Consider the following 20807-nt stretch of genomic DNA (forward strand, 5'->3'; position numbering starts at 1 on the left):
GCGGTTCCGTGGGAAAGACCCACAGGGTACCCAGGGTGGGCGCGCCGGGAGAAACGAGCATTCAACCACGGGCAGTAAGGTCAGGCTCCCGCCGGTAGTGTGGGGATCAAATCAGGTGAGGTCAGTTCCCTGAAGGTGGGGCACCGATGACCCCTCGGAGTCAGGGGAACCCTGCTGGTGAGGGCGGTCGACGAGCAAGAGCTGCTGTGAGCGCTAGGAGCGCCGGTCCCTCAGGCGTGAGCAGGCCCCAAGCCGGGGAGTAGGGCAGCAGGCCGGCCGTCCGCCGTGCTCCGGTGCCAGGGATGCCGTCTGTCTCTCTAGAAGCCTCAGAGGTGTTTGCTTCCTGAACGTGTGCAGCGTGGTCTGGCAGAGCAACGCAGGAGTGTCCTCAAGCTGGAGTTGGGGGACCGTAGTGGCAAAGCAGGGTCCCGTGTGATTGAATCCCTGTAGTGGTCCCACGTGGCTCCCAGTCCACAGGGGGCCAGAGGTAGCAGGCCGGGGCCGCGGCGCAGGAGGGCCCAGGTGTTTCAGAGCGAGGTCGCAGCAAAGACAGGCCCTGCGCCGGGGCCTCTGGTATGGCGCTGTCCCCGCAGGGGGGGCAGTAGCGGCGGGTGGTGTTCCAGCCCCGGGGCGAGGCTCTCCCTCGACTCGGAGCTCCAGGCGGGGGGGGGTCGGAGCTAGGTGCCGGCTGTGTGTGGTCGGCAGGTGAGGCGCGGCAGCTTTGGTTGGACCGGACTCACCAGGGAGGGGTCCCGTCCGGTCACGGTGTAGGCCCGGACCGGGGGCTAGAGTTGCGGGGACCCGCCGGATCCTCGCGCGGTCCCCGAGTGCAGAGGGCGCCAGGCGCTGGTCGCGCAGCCGCCGCCGGGATCAGAGTGTCTCTCACCGGCTCTGGTGGGGTAGCGCCGTAGGACCGCAGACCGCTCTCTCTCCTCCGGTCCCGCCGGGCAGCTTCAGCTCCGCGCCGCCATTGCGCCGGTCACCTCGGTCTCAGCAGCAGCGGGCGCAATGGGGCGACGGTGTCCTCCGCCGGTCCGGATTTCGGCCAGGGGGGTGTTGCGGTGGGGTGCCACCCAGCGATGCAAGTTTAAGCTGGGTTCTGGGGGGATTTCTGCAGTGTACACCGTGCTATGGGGCATTGGGCCGGGGAGCCTCACAAAGCACGTCCGTTCAGGCTGCCATCGTAGCCACCCTTTTTTCATTTTTGAAAGTAAAAGTTATTGCTTTTTGTGCTTACAAAATAGATTCGGTTATGGAATTTTTTCCTGGAAATTTAAAGAGTGACTTCCTGGAGATTATTTTATTTTACGGTTCTGGTAAATTTTTCATGCTATAAAAAGGTACATTAGAGGTTCAAACTCCAAGATTGTAATTCATATTACGTTATAGTTATTTTTGTGGGGCTAGTAATGTAGTGCATTCTCCGAAATGCCTTAATACCATTCAATCATTTACATCGCAGACTACAGTGTGAAATGCCACCGTGGTAATGTCAGATCTGATAAGTGTTGTGTACCTGTACCTAAAAGTGTTAAAAAAATGCCACATGTGAAACATACAAGCATAATTATTTTTTTTTGCAGACTTATATTCCATACCGTGACAGTAAAATGACGAGGATTCTTCAGGATTCGTTAGGGGGCAATTGTAGAACCACTATTGTTATTTGTTGCTCACCATCATCATACAACGAGTCTGAAACAAAGTCGACTCTGTTGTTTGGACAAAGGTTAGTAGTGACTTTTTCTTCGGATACTTGGATTTTGTGGAGGCATTGTGTTTGTATAATTTATTCATGTTTCAGTATTTGATTGCAGCAAAGTATTGTTTTCGGCAGCGTACATGCTTCACAGTTTTTCTGCAGAGGAAAAAATTGCTAATTTTTGTATGATACCAGATTTTGATACTGCCTTCTTGTTTGATGAGAGAGTTCATTTTTTGCAAAGACTTTTTTAAAAGACTTATCTGGTTTAACATAGGGGAGCTAGCCATTCATGTATTTATGTACCGCTAGCTGAATGTTGGCCTGGTGCAGCATATTCAGTGGTTTATTTAGTGGCTAGATTGAAGTACAAAATGAATCATCCTATTTTTTCAGCTTTGACTATGCACTTCGTGCTGTTCTTTAATTTCTTATTTATTTAAAACTTGCAGTTTGCAAATATTTCATTTTAATTATTAAATATTGTTAAAATCATCATGATTCTACGTACGAGTGCTAACTAATTCGAATCCTAATGTTATCCAGTATTGGGGTATCTTTCATAGATTCACATGCCTGAATCATTCCCCGTCGTCGAGGCGGGAGTCCCACGGTAAATAAAAAAGCAGTGCCAAAAGCACTTTGCAGTAGTAGGCCCTAGAAAAAAGGCCTGAGGCCTATATTATAGTAGCCTATCTACCTCCTTATGCTAAAAGACCCAAAGTCTTTGCTCCAACCAATCAGCTCACAGCACCCTCTAGAACCTTCCCTGCAGAGCCAGCTCTCCTCAGATTTTCACCGCACGTCGTGTGGAAGGGAGTCTCCCTGAGTCTTGACTCAGTTTTTTCTTCATAGCTTCAAGATGTCTGACAAGAAGGCCTTGTTCAGACCCTGCAGAACATGTGAGAAGAAGAGGGTCCATGTGGATGACTTACACAAGGACTGCATTTATTGCCTATATCCCAAGCATGAGGCAAAGACCTGTAAGATCTGTGTTACCTTCCCTGCCAAGACCTTAAGGGATAGGGAGGCCAGAGTCCTTTTGTGGCTTAAATCCTCTTCCAAGGATGATGATGACAGAGCCTCTACCTCTAGCAAGAGGGCGAGGTCTCAAGAGGATAAGATAAGTGAGGGGAGAAAGCATGTTAAGGCCTCCCACTCTACTTCAGGCTCTTCACAGAGATCCAAACATTCTGTCTCTGGAGCCTCAGCCACCAACGATCCGGCAAAGAAAACAGTGAGTAAGACTTCTACTGTCTCCTCTCCAGTTACCACTGTCTCCACTTCAACCTCTTCTTCTATGGACATGATATCCACTACGTCTATCACTACACCTATTGTGTCTACTAAAATCAGTATCGTGACAAAAAGAACTCTCGTAGACGACTCGTCGACGAAGACGTCGTCATCATCAAAAAACTCGTCATCTAAGAAGAGCCCGTCGACGAAGTCGGCGACGCCGCCGTCGACGACTGCCTCGTCGACGAAGAAAGCATCAACGTCTATCCCGTCGACGACGAGCCCGTCATTGGTTGCCTCGTCGACGACCGTCCCGTCGACGGTGGCTCCATCGACGACGAGTCCATCGACGATTGTCCCGTCGACGTCCAGCCCGTCGACGACAGCCCCGTCGACGGCAAGCCTATCGTCGACGATGCCCTCGTCGTCGATCTCGTCGACGATAAATCCGTCGACGACGACATCTTTTCAACAAATGGATGCGCCTTGGTCTCCGGGGTCATCAAGGTCGATGGAACCAGCTTTATTAAGACCTGCCACTGGGAATCAGGCCTTTTGTACGCCAATAGCGACAAAAAACTTTCAACTAGTGTCTTTTAAGAGGCAACAAGGCTCATACATATCTCCACTTATGCCTTCTCATCTTCTGGAAACCTATGCGGATGATGAAGAAGATGACTATGAGGATGATGATGATGAGGGTGCTTTTGGTGTGGCACGTCATCCATCCGAGCTTGTCATCAAGTGCCAAGATGATGATGAGGAGGATTCATACGCTGAGCACTATTACCAAGGGGATATCATAGTGCCTCATTCATTGGATCATCAGAGAAGGCCTAGAGTCCCGGAAGTCACTCAGTTGCCGCCTAATTTGATACAGGATTTACAGGCTATGCTGGCGGATTACAAACAGCGTTTTCCTCCGCAAGTACCTCAATCTGACACGGTAGCTCCTCCTCGGCAACAGCCACCGGCTTCTCCAATTGTGGACACTACGCAACCGGTCTTGCCTCCACAACCTCTGGATTCATCATCAGAAGAGGAGGTAGAAGATGGAGAGTTGCCTAACATTCCTTCATCGGACCCATGGGATGAATATGTTATACCCATGCCGTCCCCTCCGACTCCACAACCTTCAGATTCACCGCCTGAAGATGTAGGTGGTTTTCACAACCTGATGCAGAGGGCATCAACCAGGTTTAAGCTCCCTGTTACAGTGGAGCAAACGGAGTGTTTTCTCCATGACTTTAAAGAGGAAACAAGGAAGATATCTAGAGCCATTCCCATAATTGAGTTTATTTGGAAGGAAGGCATAAAGATAATGGAAAACCCTGCATCTGTGCCTGCTGTGTTACCCAGAATAGAAAAGAAATATCGTGCCCCGCTTTCTAGTCCGGCGTGTCTTATTGGCCATCCACGCCCGGATTCGGTAATTTCTCAAGCGGCGCAGCAAAGGTCAAAGAACCCAGCTACCCCTATTTCTACTCCACCAGATAAAGAGGGACGAAGATTAGACCTTATTGGGAAGAAGTTCTCCACTATGGCTGCAGCATCCATCAGGATAGCAAATTCAATGGCGATTATTGGACGCTACGATCGCCAAATGTGGTCGGAGATGGCTAGATTCATAGAGCTATTGCCAGAGGACTCAAGGCAAGAAGCCAGGAAAGTTTTAATGGAAGGAGAGCGGGCAGCGGAAGAATCCATCGACTGCGCTCTAGATATGGCGAATACGAACTTCAGGCAGTTGGCTGGAGCAGCCGTCCTGAGACGTCAAGGGTGGTTAAAAGCCACTACGTTTCGTCCGGAGGTTCAGTTGAAAATTCTGGACATGGCTTATGACGGAAAGTCTCTCTTTGGAAAACATGTCGATGAGGCTCTCCAGACGATTAAAACTGACACGGATACCGCAAAGTCGCTAGGATCCTTACAATATAAAAGAGGTGCGTTCAGAGGAGCTAGAGGACGAGGTTATTCTTCCAGGGGAAGTTATTACCAACAAGGCAGACAGTATCAACCACAATACCGTCAAAACTACCAGTCTGCTTACAGACAATCTGGATCGGCTGGTTTCTCTCGTCAAGGAGGAAGAAGGCGCGCAAACAACCAAGGACGAGACAGTCACAAGAAACAGTGAGAGCAATTGGGCGCCACCTCCAACCCCTTACCTTCCCGTGGGCGCGAAAATATCTGCTTTTCAACAACAATGGCAGAATATAACATCGGATCGGTGGGTGTTAGACTTGATCCAACATGGTCACACCCTAGAGTTCATCACCAAACCTCCACCAACTCCGCCCAGGGGCCCCCCTCCCCCTCGTCTTCACCTATTGTTCAAGGAGGTTCAAGCTATGCTACTCAAGAACGCAGTAGAGAAGGTTCCAATCCATCAGAGAGGGACGGGTTTCTATTCCCGTTTTTTCCTCGTAAAAAAGAAAACCGGGGAATGGCGACCGATCCTAGACCTGCGCAATCTGAACAAATATCTCAAGAAGCAGGGATTTCGAATGGTCACCCTCTCGGACATTCTCAGTTGCCTCAACGAGGGAGATTACATGGCCTCCTTGGACATGGAAGACGCATACTTCCACATCCCAATCCACCCAAACCATCGGAAGTACCTCCGTTTCACTGTGGCAGGCGCCCATTATCAATTCAAAGTTCTCCCATTCGGCCTCAAGTCGGCCCCAAGGATTTTCACGAAGTGCCTGGCCCCGGTGGCAGCAGCTCTTCGGGCAGCAAAAGTGCAGGTCTTCCCGTATTTGGACGACTGGCTAGTCAAAGGTCCATCAGAAGCCAAAGTGAGAGCCGACATTACGGCATGCTGCAATCTCTTCGCATCGCTAGGCCTCACAATCAACAAAACCAAGTCTCATATGCATCCGGAACAAAGCCTGTTGTTCCTAGGAGCTTGCCTAGACACGGTGGAATGCAAGGCATCCTTGTCTCGAGAGAGACAACTCCGTCTGCAGGCGTTAGCCAGAAAGCTGGCAAGAAGAAAGTCACTTTCAGTTCGCCTATATGCATCACTTCTGGGGATGTGTTCTTCAGCCATCAACCTCATTCCATTGGTGCGTCTAAAGATGCGACCGCTGCAAGAGGAGCTAAACTGTCAATGGCATCAAGCGACAGGTTCATTCGAGGACACCATCACAGTCACCAACAGGATGGTACACGCACTCCAATGGTGGTCTCAGATCAGCAATCTGGAGCAGGGGCTTCCATTCTTGCAGAATCCTCCGGATTTTATTCTTACAACGGATGCGTCCATGGAGGGTTGGGGTGGTCACCTCCAGGAACTGCAAGTGCAGGGACGATGGTCTCAGCAAGACAAGAGATGCCACATCAACAGCCTAGAGCTGAAAGCCATTTGTCTGTCTCTTCAAGCGTTCCTCCCCAGGATAGTGGAATCCTCGGTCTTAGTCAGAACGGACAACACCACAAGCATGTTTTATATCAACAAGCAGGGAGGAACGAGATCGGCAACACTATCCAAACAAGCCCAAGAGCTATGGAGGTGGTTAACAGTTCACAACATAACCCTCAAAGTGGAGCATGTCAGAGGCCTCTACAACACCTTGGCAGACAAACTGAGCAGAACTTTGTCAGAGTGCCACGAGTGGGAACTGGACAACGGCCAGTTGAACTATGTGTTTCAGAGATGGGGCAAACCCAGGTTGGACCTATTTGCGACCCAACAGAACAAGAAATGCCGGTACTACGCCAGCAGGTATCCTCAACAGGGGTCAAGGGGGAATGCCCTTTCGATGCGATGGTCAGGGACATATGCATACGCTTTCCCTCCGATCCCTCTGATTCCACGAGTGGTGCGCAAAATGAAAGTGGAGAGTTGTCGCCTTCTCCTCATTGCTCCCAAGTGGCCTCGCCAGTATTGGTTTCAGGAACTCATGCTACTTTCTCAGGAGCCACCGATCAAGCTGCGGGTAGTTCCGAAGCTACTATCACGCAACGAGGGTCAGGTACTTCACCCAGATCCTCAATCACTGAAATTGCACGCATGGCTCCTAACTTCTTAGAATTTGAGCATCTTCAAATTCCTCAGGAATGCCGGGACATTCTAGAGAAGGCAAGAGCCCAGAGTACATTAAAGACTTATCGTCTCAAGTGGAAGCGTTTTTGCGCATGGTGCATCTCTAGTGCTTTGCACCCTATAGAGGCACCGGCAGAAAAGATATTGCCCTATTTATTACACTTAGCGCAATCTGGCCTTTCTTTTTCATCAATAAAGGTCCACTTAGCGGCTTTATCCAGGTACAGAAAGAGGACCAATGCTCAGTCACTCTGCTCTTCATCGCTAATCAAGCAATTTATGAGAGGTCTGTTCCGGGCTTATCCACCAGTCAAGCCCTCACCACCGGAATGGGAGCTCAACACGGTTCTATCACAACTGATGAAACATCCGTTCGAGCCTATCCATAGAGCCGACCTCAAGTTCTTAACATGGAAGGTTGCTTTATTATTGGCGCTAACTTCCGCAAGAAGAGTGGGAGAAATTCAAGCTTTCACTATAAAGGAGCCCTTTTTGCATTTCTCCCAGGACTATGTCACTTTACGAACAAATCCAACATTCATACCGAAAGTGCCTTCCCAGTTTCATTTAAATGAACCTGTAAAGCTGAAAGTTTTCTTTCCAAACCCGTCAACCCCGGCTGAAAAGACATTGCATTCTTTAGACATCAAGAGATGCTTAAAATTCTATCTTCAGAGAACCAAAACTTTGAGAAGATCAGATCAATTGTTTGTGGCTTATGGTCAAAATACTTTGGGGAAAGCGGTCACTAAAGCCACAATTTCCAGATGGATCGCATCCGCGATTCAATTCTGCCACGTCAAGGCTAATCGACCATTGACAAGGTCTGTTCGATCTCACTCCACAAGAGCTGTAGCAGCGTCTGCGGCTTTATTTGCAGGAGTGACGCTTGAGAACATTTGCCGTGCTGCGACATGGAAGATTGTCCACACGTTTACAAGACACTACTGCCTACAATCAGCAAATCAGGATGATGCGGCAGTAGGTCAAGCTGTTTTACGTCACCTGTTTCCATAAGGAGTATGTTCAGGTACTGATGTTCACTTATTTCATTTAAAGTATATGCTTTTATTAGATTGTATTTATATATATATGAAAGCATTTAACATGTTGTGTTTTTGTTGTATGATGCCTAAGATTTCTTTCCAGAAAGAAAATGAGTAATGTTGAACTTGAACGTGATGTAGTAATGGTTCAATCTCTAAGCGTTTGTTGGTTGTTGACGATACACTCATGGGGGTGCACTGCAATAAGTCTCCCACCATCCGCAACCGACTTTGCCTGGCTTACTGCTTGCTATTCTGATTCAGGCATGTGAATCTATGAAAGATACCCCAATACTGGATAAGAAAACAAGTTACTTACCTGTAACTTCAGTTATCCAGTATTGGTATCTTTCATAGATTCACATGCAACCCACCCTCCTCCCCGGAGAGTCAGTTCTCTTAGTTTGGGATACTTGTTCCCACTTGTGCTACGAAAATCTGAGGAGAGCTGGCTCTGCAGGGAAGGTTCTAGAGGGTGCTGTGAGCTGATTGGTTGGAGCAAAGACTTTGGGTCTTTTAGCATAAGGAGGTAGATAGGCTACTATAATATAGGCCTCAGGCCTTTTTTCTAGGGCCTACTACTGCAAAGTGCTTTTGGCACTGCTTTTTTATTTACCGTGGGACTCCCGCCTCGACGACGGGGAATGATTCAGGCATGTGAATCTATGAAAGATACCAATACTGGATAACTGAAGTTACAGGTAAGTAACTTGTTTTCATGTTGCCTTCCTCATCAGAATCAGGCTTTACAGTATTCCCTGTGAAAGCCTTTGGGGAAATATTACAACTGAGCTTTAACCCATAAAATTCAGTTGAATTGACCGTTTGCTATTTTTACTAAAGAAAACATTGTTTTAATGAAAACCTTTAAGCTGGAGTTTCTTCGCTAGTATTTTGTTTATCGCTCTTTTGTCAGTTAGTGAGGTTGAAGACCACCATGCAGTGTTAGGCATCTACTGAATTTTGACAAGATTATATTTTGATGGCATGATTTGTTTGACCACCTTTGCATGATTTAAAATTACTATCCCTTTTCTTTGTCTTTTCAAGTAATAGGAAAGACTGCTGAGATTCCGTCCTTGGAGGAATTTCAGGGCACTGGTTGATTGAGAGTTCTTGAGACGCTCATGCCAAATAACCATCAAAGCAATACTTTCCAGTACCCTCAAATCTGTCATCTTTGGATGAATCTGTAAAACATTTTTGCATTGGGTCTTTGTGCTGACAATAAACGAGTAACAGACTAATAATTTTTGTGTAAGCAGTGCGCGACCAAGGCTGTAAACTTAAGGATAGTTTGAATGCCAAACAATAAAGCAACAAGCATTTGCAGCAGACCAGGCCGATCAGAATACTTGGTAGCATAGTAAGGGCATGGGTAAAAGGGCAGTAAAATTCCTCTGAAAATTGTCCAAGTAACACAAAAATGATTTGTGTAAGAGCAGGACATATTTTGAAGAACTGTTCCTGGCATAATAAACACTTGTAGATACTCCCTAGCATGTGTTCTACCAAGGATATGCCTGGCTAAGTCCCCTCACATAATCCTTGTTTGGAGCATGTCTAGGTCCATATATTGAATCCCACATCCTTCTAAACCCTCTGATGGTTTTGCCAGTGCGCAGTAGTCTAAAAATAGCCCTTTCCCAGAAAGCAACGTCTGGTGACTGAAGAAGCAGATTCTACTCCAGTCTGATTGCTCAGTAGCTCTTACACCTTGTTATGTTATATCCATTTATAACGCGCTCGGATACTCGTGAGTGTCTCAGCACGATGCCAGAGGGGAACAGGAAGGAGCTAACACGCAAATAATGAGTCTTTAATTTCCTTTTGAACACAGCTGGGTCCTGAATAGACCATAAGTCAAGGGGGAGGGCATTCCAGGCCACACTTGTTTTCACCACAAAAGACCTGCCCCTTAACCTCTGAAGCTTAAAGCGCGGGACCCGAGCGAAGAGACATGGATCGAAGTGCTCGCGAAGGAACATTAAAGGAGAAGTGACTCTGAAGATAAAGAGGGTCATAACTGTAGAGAGCACGATGAGCCAAAACCAGAGATTTAAACTTGACCCTGTCCGCCACATGCAACCAATGGAGAGAGCGCAGTTGAGAAACCACACTATTCCGTGCCGAAATGCCCTGTAACAATCTGGCTGCCGTATTCTGAACCACCTGTAGCTTTTTAGGCAGGTAGCCAGGGGCACCAGCATAGAGGGCATTGGCATAATACAGATACTGAAGTTTTGTCCCAGTTAAACAACAGCTGGGTGTCATACTGTCCTAGGCTTTGTACTAAAAATTTCCTGCTGCAAGCTTTTCCATTTGTACAACAAAGGATTCCATTGAGAACCGGTTTAGAGTCTGGAAGAAAAGGCCAGAATGTATTTCAAGTAGCCATCCCCCTATGGCTTAGTCACGTTCCATTAAACCAACCTATATCTTTTTAGGACATCTAAACATAGATATTTAACATAGTGCTTTCATGTGTCTGTGACTTTTTATACACAACTTTAATTACACATACTGCCTCAGCACTCCTTTGCCTTTTGGGACATCTTGGAGTCCACCTTCAGTCATGCAAGAACATAAATCTGTCTCGTAGGATAATTATTTTATTTGGAGTTTTTGTAAGGTTTATTATTCACTCTAAAGTAGCATCTCCTTGCTTTTGGGGTATGATGTAGAGAATTTTGGTGGAAGGAACTACCCCCAAATTTCTTGTATTCAATAGGTTGATTAGACGAAAGACCCAGGTTGTCCGGCCTGAATGTACTGATTAGTAGAAAAAGGATAGTCCAACTTGCAAAGTGGTTGACAAAACAACCATTGAGTGCTTTGTTTACAATGCAAAAAGTTAAAGTGAACTCTATTTTACAGGGAGCCATTGAAAGACTTTCGGTGTGAGATGATGGAGTCATTTCAGACCAAACAACAAGTAGTTTGCATAGCTTTGTAATCTGGAAATTTGATAGCTAGATCCTGGCGAGGCTGGTTTAATAGACTGTCACAGTACTACAAGTGGGATATGACCACAGTGAGGAAAATAATGTTCTGAGCGCAGAGGAACTCCGTTTAGCAACATAAATGGTAGATTGATCCCAGATTATTCAAGGTCACTCTCAGATTGCATGCTTTATCCACAGTGGCTAGAGAATGGCCCAAATCAACAAGCCACGATTAAGGAAAAGGACCAGTATTGAGGAGATCTTCAAACAGGATTTTAGTTTTTCACCTTTCAGGCACATACAGTTTTCTGCATTCAGCAGTGAATCTGTGAAAGGAAGAGAGCTATTTATGACATCTGGTGGACTTATTCTCAGGCTTTAGTTGAGCTGTGTGTCATTTGCATACAGATAATGGGCAGTCATTTGTGAATATAAGCTGTCAGTAAGCTTCTGCATGCTTACCCTACACATAGCTAACTCATTTCCTGTTTTCTGCCTCGTAGTAAAGATGGGATCTGCTACATTACCTTTTCGTTCTTGAAGAAAAGAAGCATAACGTGAATTTAAATCTACTTTTTCTTTCTTTTGTTTTTAAATACAAATAGTCGCACAGTTTACTTTGTCATGGTGCTTGTAGTCTGTATTTTTATATGTTAAAAATGTTTTGCTACTTTCCTTTTTAAAGACCTTTTCCTCCTTACTGTGTGCATGAACATACTGTTTATGACCACATCAGATGGACCGTTCTTAATAACTGACACGTGTGGTACTTAAATTACTTGCTTAGTTCTATTAATTTGCTTTCTGCTTTTTAAGTGCTGATCTTGCATAGAGGTCTCTTAAGGCACCTAATTCTGAAGATGATAAAACAATGTGTGCCTTACTTGCAGGATGCCAGAATGCCATACTATTGTGAACTCAATATAAATTGTTTTACTACAGCCAGCAAAGCCCTTTGAAACTGGTGTGACATTTGCTATTCATTTCCATGGTTTTAATAGTCTATTATGGGGATTGTTTCTCTGATCTCAACCTGGAGAAAACATTTGAGCTGTGAATCCAGCAGTTCAACTCAGACAGTTAAAGTTTGTGAATATTAAGAATCTACTGTCTGGTCCTTGAGTGTCCCCCGTACATTTTCATTGGCCACATATCACTTTCATCTCTCATAATTGGCAGTTCTTCAAACCTAGTCAGCGAAGAAAATCCTCGTTGGTAACAAACACAGTATCTTTTATCATCTGACTCTAGTTTGTTTAAGGCATCCTCTGCTGCATCATAACAGTGGAATACCTTTTCCAATAAAATTATGTTCCTGGATTGTAGCAGTTGTCTATTCTGGTCCCTCCGAGTCTACACTAGAACTTCAGAGATGGGTAAATAAAATTAAAATCAAGTAGCGCAAAATAGCTTTTATTTATAAATCAAAATGGCCAGCAGTAATTACCTGCCTTGTGTCGCTGGTGGGCTGTGGACCTGAAACAAATTCTTGGTATTGGGACCTTTCAAGAGAGGTGGTGAGGGGTGTCATAACCTGCCATGTCTCCGATCCCTTTGCTCCACTGCTAAGAGCACTCTGGCAGCTCCATCACGGTTACCCACTGCTTCAGTTAAGGACAGCATTCATCCTGGAGCATAATGTACATCCGTGATGGCCCATATGTGTTCGGGTAGATCACCGTCCTTGCAAAGTTAGCATGTATACAAACTACTTTTGTCCTCATCGTAGTCACTCCCTAACCCCGGACATTCCTCATATGTAGGCACCCAGGGAATTCCAGGGTTATGCGATTTAGGTGGATCTCACTACTTTTCTTACCCAGATTGGGATGCAAACCACAATTTTGAGTTCAGAGATCCACAAATTTCCTACCACTCAGCATTTCCACACTTCTCCTGGTAAACACTGTATCCTATTTGCATAGCTGGGCCAAGCACCTATGACGGGAATGGCTCAAACCAAGGACCATGCGAAGTCCATATAGTCCTCTCAATGTCCCTGGTTATTGTGGACCACTATCATTGGGGTTTTTGGAACCGGTGCTTGCTCTTATAAAAGTTTTGTGACAAAGCGGTAGAAAGGAGGACCGCATAGCGACCAGGTAAATTAGATTTTAGCACTTCTGCCTTAAAGATGGGAGTAGATTTGTGTACATTGTATACATTTATGGACACATGGTGGCCATCTGTGAGAGATTAGTCCAAAAATATCATGAAAACATGCCTTTTGACGAGAATGTGGCATGTTTATCGGATGTAGTTTCGCTTGGGTATTTAAAAACCAATGCAGTTGGATTAACCTATATGAGCTGCTTAGCATTCTTTGAAGCCTTTGTTACCTTCACTATTACTAGAGCAGTAAGTAAGTGAAACATCCTTAAGAGTAAGTCTGGTTCAAAATAGGGTTAGGAACGGATTAAATAAAACATGCTATGCTTGTAAATGAAGTATGTACTAAGGGATATGAAGTTCTATATTTTGAGTGGTAGGCACCTGTTTCCGTAAAATGCTTTCATGAGTGTTTGTGCTTGGGAGCGGACACGTGAAATATGAACTTTTCTAGATAATATTAAGATCTTTCATGTTTCTACTCATTGTGATTTAAAGAAAGATGATAGTTGTCTAACAAATGCAAAAGGAAAAGTATTCCATAAAGAGAGTCCTACATTTATAGTGAATGATGTTGTGGGGAGGGGGCAATATGGATTTTTGATTCATTCGCTATAAACAGAAAAAGTGAGTGTACATGCCACTTAAAACAAGCATTTACAATACAACGGTCTCGCCTTTGCAAAAGTTAGAGCTATTGGCATTGTAAATGACAAGATTTTTATTTATGTGTTGGTTTTGAAACAGATAAATAAATGGCATTGTCATTTACAATGCCAATAGCTTAATCTCTCGCAAATGCGAGACCTATTGCATTTGCACCCACACACACAGCAACACACAGAGCCACATGCACCACACACACACACAGAGCCACACACACACACAGAACCCCACACACACAGACAGAACCCCACACAATGCAGAAAAAACCTTTTTGCTCCAAACTTGTTTTGACTGACAGTGTTTTTCATTTTTCTCACCCTGAACAATAGGGAGAAAGAATGCTGGCATACTAAAGGCTGGACTTGTAAATGAATTATAAGGTCTAATTTGTAAAACTACAACAGAAGATCCCGCAATGCAATAGTATTTCATTTGTTGCCATGATCCAAAGCATTATTCACAAGGCCGAAACGTGCTGACAATAAGCTCAATATCGGAGAGCAAAGTGTGCCGCGTTCTATTTTGCCAGTGAGGAAATCTATGATTCCTGGACCGTGCATTCCTGGAATTCTGGCACCGACGCTGTAGGGGCTGATACCCACCACAAATGGCGCAGTAAGACGAGCAGATATGGGAATCTCCCGGAAAAAAGGACACACTCACATACAGCTATAGCTATTGCTGTCTCGTAACCACTTTTTATATTAATAAATGTATCAAATCTATTTCGGACACCGGAGTACATGTCAGTCTGTTTTGTGAATGGTCCTGCTTACATCACACATTTCCTCATTCACAAAACATAGAAACCACAGATATCCGCCGCCTTCGGGGCCCTATGCTTCTGCTTCTTTAACACACCAAAATACTCTTCTGCCTCTCAACGTATGAGATATCCTTTTTATATAGCACATGGAGTCCCTTATGCCTGATATTTTCTGATCTTCTTTGCACTGGTCCCTTGGTTCCTCGAGTCACACCTTCCTTCAACCCCTTTCGCCCAACATTTTTTCAGCCCCCTACCCCACCTAGATTACACCATTTCAAACACTCTATTCCTTCAGTTTTTCTCTCATCTGAGGAATATGTTCTTCTCAAACACGTCATCTTACCAAATCAGAGAAATACCACTGGCAGTCTCCATCAAATCCAGTCACTATTGGGCACTCCTTACAAGTAACATGAGGCATGGCCTATTGTGATATGTGTGGTAACTGCGGTTGAGCACATCAAAATTGTGAGTTTTATTATAAATATCGGCAGGTCAACACTCCAGATGTATATTGGAGGAAAAAGCTCAGTATTTACTGGAGCATGCAGATTTTGGTGCAGTAAGCTCCAAGGTCCACCTTATTAGCCAAAAATTAGCAATATATATTTATCGTAACTGAAATTCCAACTCAGCCGCGTCAGATTTGATCAGAAGCAATAAATATCACACCAAGAACTGGGGTCTCATAATGACGGCCTCAGATTCCACGAGGTCGCGCTTGCCAATTTTTTTCCGGTGAAGCAAGACCGAAGAAAGTGGCAAAACGTGAAATTCTGTGGTAAAAACAGATTCTGCACATTACAATCCATGCTCCATTTGATAATTCAGAACACGAGGTATTTACCACACGTGGTAAATAACTCGCTCTGGGTTAATCAGCTGGAGCTGGGAAGGCCGGAGTGAGGAAGCCAGGCTGCTCTATTAACTTGAAGTTAATTATGCTCTGTCAATATACACCAGCGGTTCCACTGTGAGGATTATGTGGATTCAAAAGCCAGTGCTAGAGAACATATCCAGTTCTCAGTAATCTGGCTGCGGCCACTGTCATTAGGTTCTCTTGCCCTGTGCAATGCTCACTCGTGGACTGAAACCCTTTCCAGAGCTGAGGCTTCAGAGCCAAGGCACCTTTAGTCATCTCTTCTGCGGACAGGGGGTGAACGTTCAGCTTACTGCAGGAAGATCCAGCAGAAGGCTACCTCTTGCTGTTGCGCCTCCATGTCCTGTGAACTGATTTTGCGATGACTGGCAACGATCCTTTTATTAAAAATTTTACTACAAATGTGTCAGAGGACTCGCTGAGGAATTCATGTGTTTTAGGAAGAAAAAGTGCAGATAGCACTGCTTGGAAATTGCAATGGCCTCCTCAACTTTGGCACTCGAATGCACCCTCATCTTTGCCACTCGAAAGCACCCTCAGCATTTAAAATGCACCCACAACCTCCGCTCTGGCACTCAAATGCACCCTCAGAATTTAAACGCATCCTCAGACTTAGCTTTGACACTGGAATTCACCCTCATCTATGGCACGCGAAAGCACCCTTAGCTTCATCGTTGGCACTCAAACACCCTCATCAATTAAATGCACCCTCAATGTCCGCATTGGCACTCAAATGCACATTTAGGTTCCACTATACCCAGTGCTTCAAATGTGCAGGCACTGTCCGGTACCTGCACTTCTTTAATTTGAAAGGGAGAGTGCCAGCACTTCTCAGCATGTAATGGAAAAATACCGACACTTCTCAGGCGGAAGCAGGTACCTGAACTTCTCCAGTTCCATTTAAAGCACTGACTAGACCAGAGTGTTATAATCTGAATCTCGCCTAAAACATACAATAGGTCCACGCCGCAGCTAAAGACTACAAAAATGAACCTGCCATATTTCCAAGCACCGCCAGAGCTCTCCGAAGCATCATGAGCCACGCTCAGGCACAGAGGCCTAACGTAAAATGGCGGGGCCCACCTGCTGCCTCTCCCTAATATCCACCTGTTAGAGCGTATGGGGCCAAGGATGGTGGGACCTCCCTGCGTGACGCCCCGCCCCCCCAAACCCTCCTCCCCCACCGCCTGCGTTACCCCTGCAGGCACTGCTAAAACACACACGTGCACCACTCGGCTCCCCAAAACACAGCATTCGTGCTTACCCCTCACAGGCAAATTGATACTCAGCCAGCCATCCAAATCACTTGAGACTCAGTTCATTGACATATTTAGTTTCATAGTGCTTAATTTGTAAAAGAATGCGTGCCAGTGCTAAAAACTCGGCTTAGAAGCCTAAGGCCGAAAATCAAAGCTTCGGAGCGTTAAATCTACCCTATGCCTCTTTAATCCCGTGACTCTTGTAGGTTGCCTATGTGAGGTATTCCGTCTTTCTCTCCCTCCTTCTGTCGTTTCCAGGCGCTATAAATGAAACGCGTTACTCTCATCCAATTTATGTTGCTTAATTTACCACCGCTTGGAAACAGAGTTGGCTATAACTGTATTCGAGTCCGAGGACTGCACAGTACATATGTTTCAGTCGAGAGCGTTAAACTTACCAAGCCACACTGCATACAGGATATGATGCATTTGAAGGGGCGGGGTGTGATGGGGGAGGTTTGTTTGGGCTGAACGCTGGCTCAGGCCCTCACGTTTCCAGATGGGTGTCTGTTTGTGCCAGGGGCGCACAGGCGCAAACATTCAGATGGGAGATAACAGTGCAAAAATGCCCCGCCCAAAGTCGAGCTTTCGTGCCCCTCTTTCACACAATTGTCTCAACTAACTGGCACACTTATTCCGTTGATTTAAAAAAAACAAAAAAAAACTTTCTAAATGTAATTGTGAGAGACTTTGTAGATTTTACTTGGAATCGCCGAACGAAGCAAGGGTGAGTTCCTGAGAGTGAATTTGCATACATACCCACACGTTTTGCGGATTATCCAGTTAAAAAAAAAACCTGTAAAGTCGGCGAGTGGATCTTAAGGAAAATATTTTTGTCAGCTGCACCTACAGTAAGCACTTTCCTCTCCTCTTTATCTTGACTTGTCATATCGGAGAAGTGTGCGGTGTCTGCCCCAATATTATGGAAAATTGTTTGCCAGCCAATGACGGAGAGAAAAGGGGCGGGGCTTAAAAAAAGACCCAGAAACGCCCACGAATCGCGTCGTGACGGGGGGAAAGAGTGATTGACAACCATCTCTTCCAATGGCTAGCCTCCATTTATGGAGCTAGCCAATGGAAGAGAGAGGCGGGACAAAGCCCCGTACTGTCTAACATAAGATTTCGCCTGCGCAGTGGACGCCAGGAGAAACCTAAAAACACTGGTAAATCCTCATTTGGAGTTTTGTTATAGAGAGTTAAGTCTTCTGAAGGCAAAAGACAGGTTGAAGGAATTTCAGAGATTGCTTAAAAGGACATGTCCAATGATGAGTGTAAAATAATTAGAACCGTTTTACTCTGATTGAGAATCTTAATGGAATGAAGAGATTTAGATCCATGAGAGAAATAAACATGTTGCAAAAGTAAATTTCACCATAAAAGAATGGTATTCCACCAATTTAATTTTGCAGTATGGGGCTGGCATTCAGAAAGCACTTAAAGCAGACAAATAGACCTATTCTTTCACAGTGCACAAATAGAGAAACCTCATTGTGGTGAGTACAAAAACTGTGAATTAATTCAATCATAGATAAACTAGGTTGAAGAAAAACTGCCATTATTCAGTGTTGGATTAGCAGAATAATTCTGCGCCATTTTGTTTGTTTAAATGGGTTCACTTCTGTTGGTTCAGATCTAAGCCACCCAAATAATCTTGCCAGCGGCTGCTGCAGGTAAGAGCGGTTGGGCCAGGTGAGGGGGCATTTCGAGAGACCACAGGGGACAATTAAATAAATAATTAATTTCCCCTCACAGTTGTCTCTCGAAATCCCCCCTCACCTGCCCCCACCGCTCTTACCTGCAGCGACTGCTTGCCAGAATGAAGTAATATCTCTCTTGAACTTGAAAGTTGCTCAGGACCTTGGGCGACCAAAGGGTCTTTTCAGCATGTCAGGGGGGTAATCTAGAAAATGGACAAGTACACAAACCGGACAGTCTAAAATAATTTTCAAAATGTGTTTCCGAATCCTCCGTTTGAAAGCTAGTGCTATTATGTTTATGTAATCCAATAGACTGTTGACTCTTAAGAGCCTGTTTCCCTCTTAATTATCTTTTCTCAAACTATTGAATGACTGCTAGGTAGCAAAATGGTGCCCTTTTTCCTATGTGGTGGAATGTGTTTTGGTAATTTAATGTACTTTGTTCTGTAGAGCCAAAACTATTAAAAACACTGTGTGTGTCAATGTGGAGCTCACTGCTGAGCAGTGGAAGAAGAAATATGAAAAGGAGAAAGAGAGGAACAAGACACTTCGGAGTACTATACAGTGGCTTGAAAATGAGCTCAATAGATGGCGAAATGGTAAGAAACATTTGTGATGCCTCAATTTTGTTTTTTAAGGAAAGCAGAAAATCTAATTTTTGATTGGGATCTTAGCCCTCCCAATCCCCAGTTTAGGAAAGTCTGAAATGTTTATTAAAGGTATACATTATAAAAATTCCATTTATTTCACCTCCATAGTAATAAATAGTTATGCTTTAAATTTCTCTTTGAAAAAGCCAATTTAGAACAGCTGAAGAAGGCAGCATTGCAGCACCTGGATCTTGTTTTGGCTGTAGATTTTGATCATGACTGTTTATAACCTTATGATCATCTCTTGCGCTACCCTCCAAAAATCTGACCTCCCGTTCTTTGATAGCTTTGGGGTTCATGTGGAAGCATAGCACACTTGACAAGGAGTCGTGCTTAGAACCGAGACACCATAAACCGTACTTGTGAGGATCAATGATAGATATCTGACCATCACTCCTACGGGAGAGCCTAAACTGTGACTACTTAAGTGGGAACTTATCCCTAGCACTGCACCAGAAACCATTTAGTGACCAAACTCTCTTCACCTCAATTGAAGGGAGCTCTGGAACCCTATCGAAAGGAGCAGAAAAAGACAGAACTGATGTTAGGGTACCAAGGTGGACGCTGCAGCTGGCTCTGTATGGCTCTAGTGAGGTCACCACAACTCTATTTCCGGTGTCGAGTCTGAGTCAGTGCAGTGTTGGAGAGCTACGGCAGACGTTTCTGGATCAGTAGAGAAAAATGGTGCCCGACACTGCTCTTTTAAAGGTCCAGTAAATTCCATATCCCATCAGGCACCCTCCTGCCTGTTTGCCTCAGATCCTCAGATTTTATTTTCCAGCTCATGCTATCTAGATCCTTGAACATTTCAGTGCGATTTAAGAGGTTTTAATTCCTTCCTTTTTCGTCACTTCACTCAACATTTTATACATCTTTGCACATTTGTGAGGAGTTTTCAGGTGCTATGCCTTGACTTTTTGTGAAATGTACTTCATGTGGGAATAAGACTGCCACAAAATCTGTGTGTGTGTGTGTGTGTGTGTGTTTTACTACCCAACCACCTACTTTCTACCCAATTATTTATTCAGATATTAAATAACTGGAAGAGCTTTTAAGGTCAGAGAAAAGATTTGTCTGAGGACATTTGGAAGACTTGTGGGCCCAGCATGTGAAAGGGAAACAGCAAAAAACGAGAAGGAAAAGGGGCTTTCTCTACTAAATCCTTGCTTACTCTCAGAAAGAACTTGAGAAAGGGAAGATCCAGGCAGAAAAGGCAACACCGACACCATCACCACTACTCCGTGCACTTCAGCTTTATGTATGACGCCGACAGCAAAGAAACATTGGTTGAGTGGGGAGACAGCCTCATTGAGACCAATGCATGTGATGCTATCTTTGAGCCCTCTGTGCACCAAAGCCCTGCGTATTGGAGGAGAGATGACATGTGGTACAGTTGTAGATCCAGTATGCTCAACCCTCCCTGGTCAGTGTCTTAACTTTAGAATCTCCAATTTTACTCTATTCTGTTTTCCGGCCCAGACCAGCAACAGCAGGAGGCAATTAAGGCACTTAAAAGTGGAGTTAAGAATAATGCGGGCCTCCATGGCGTTCGACTCCAAAGAATGGCTTTACTTGTTTGAAGTTTTAGGGAAGGTGGGACTGGGCCCTAAATTCATTGTGTGGGTAAAGCTTCTGTATACCGGTGTGCTGGGGCAGGTGACAGTTAATGGTTTTACATCCCGGACATTCGAGCTACGCAGAAGTACTAGGCAGGGGTGCCTGCTTTCCCCATTGATTTTCTCTCTTTTGCTGGAGCTGCTAGCGGCCTGGGTGCGTAGAGACGTGATGGTGCGT

At 45.1% G+C, this 20807-nt stretch overlaps 1 protein-coding gene across 2 annotated transcripts in view; it reads left to right on the plus strand.

The window, feature by feature from the left end:
* The window catches only part of KIF5B (kinesin family member 5B), a 795256-nt gene that overhangs the window by 275054 nt on the left and 499395 nt on the right, over positions 1-20807 (plus strand). For both annotated transcript variants that reach the window (XM_078663342.1, XM_078663343.1), the window contains exons 10-11: positions 1584-1729; positions 18814-18962. In XM_078663342.1, the coding sequence (XP_078519468.1) occupies positions 1584-1729; positions 18814-18962 (295 nt within the window). The remainder of the gene's footprint in view (positions 1-1583; positions 1730-18813; positions 18963-20807) is intronic.

Source organism: Lissotriton helveticus, chromosome 10 (assembly GCF_964261635.1).
Source record: "Lissotriton helveticus chromosome 10, aLisHel1.1, whole genome shotgun sequence".
NCBI lineage: Eukaryota > Metazoa > Chordata > Amphibia > Caudata > Salamandridae > Lissotriton > Lissotriton helveticus.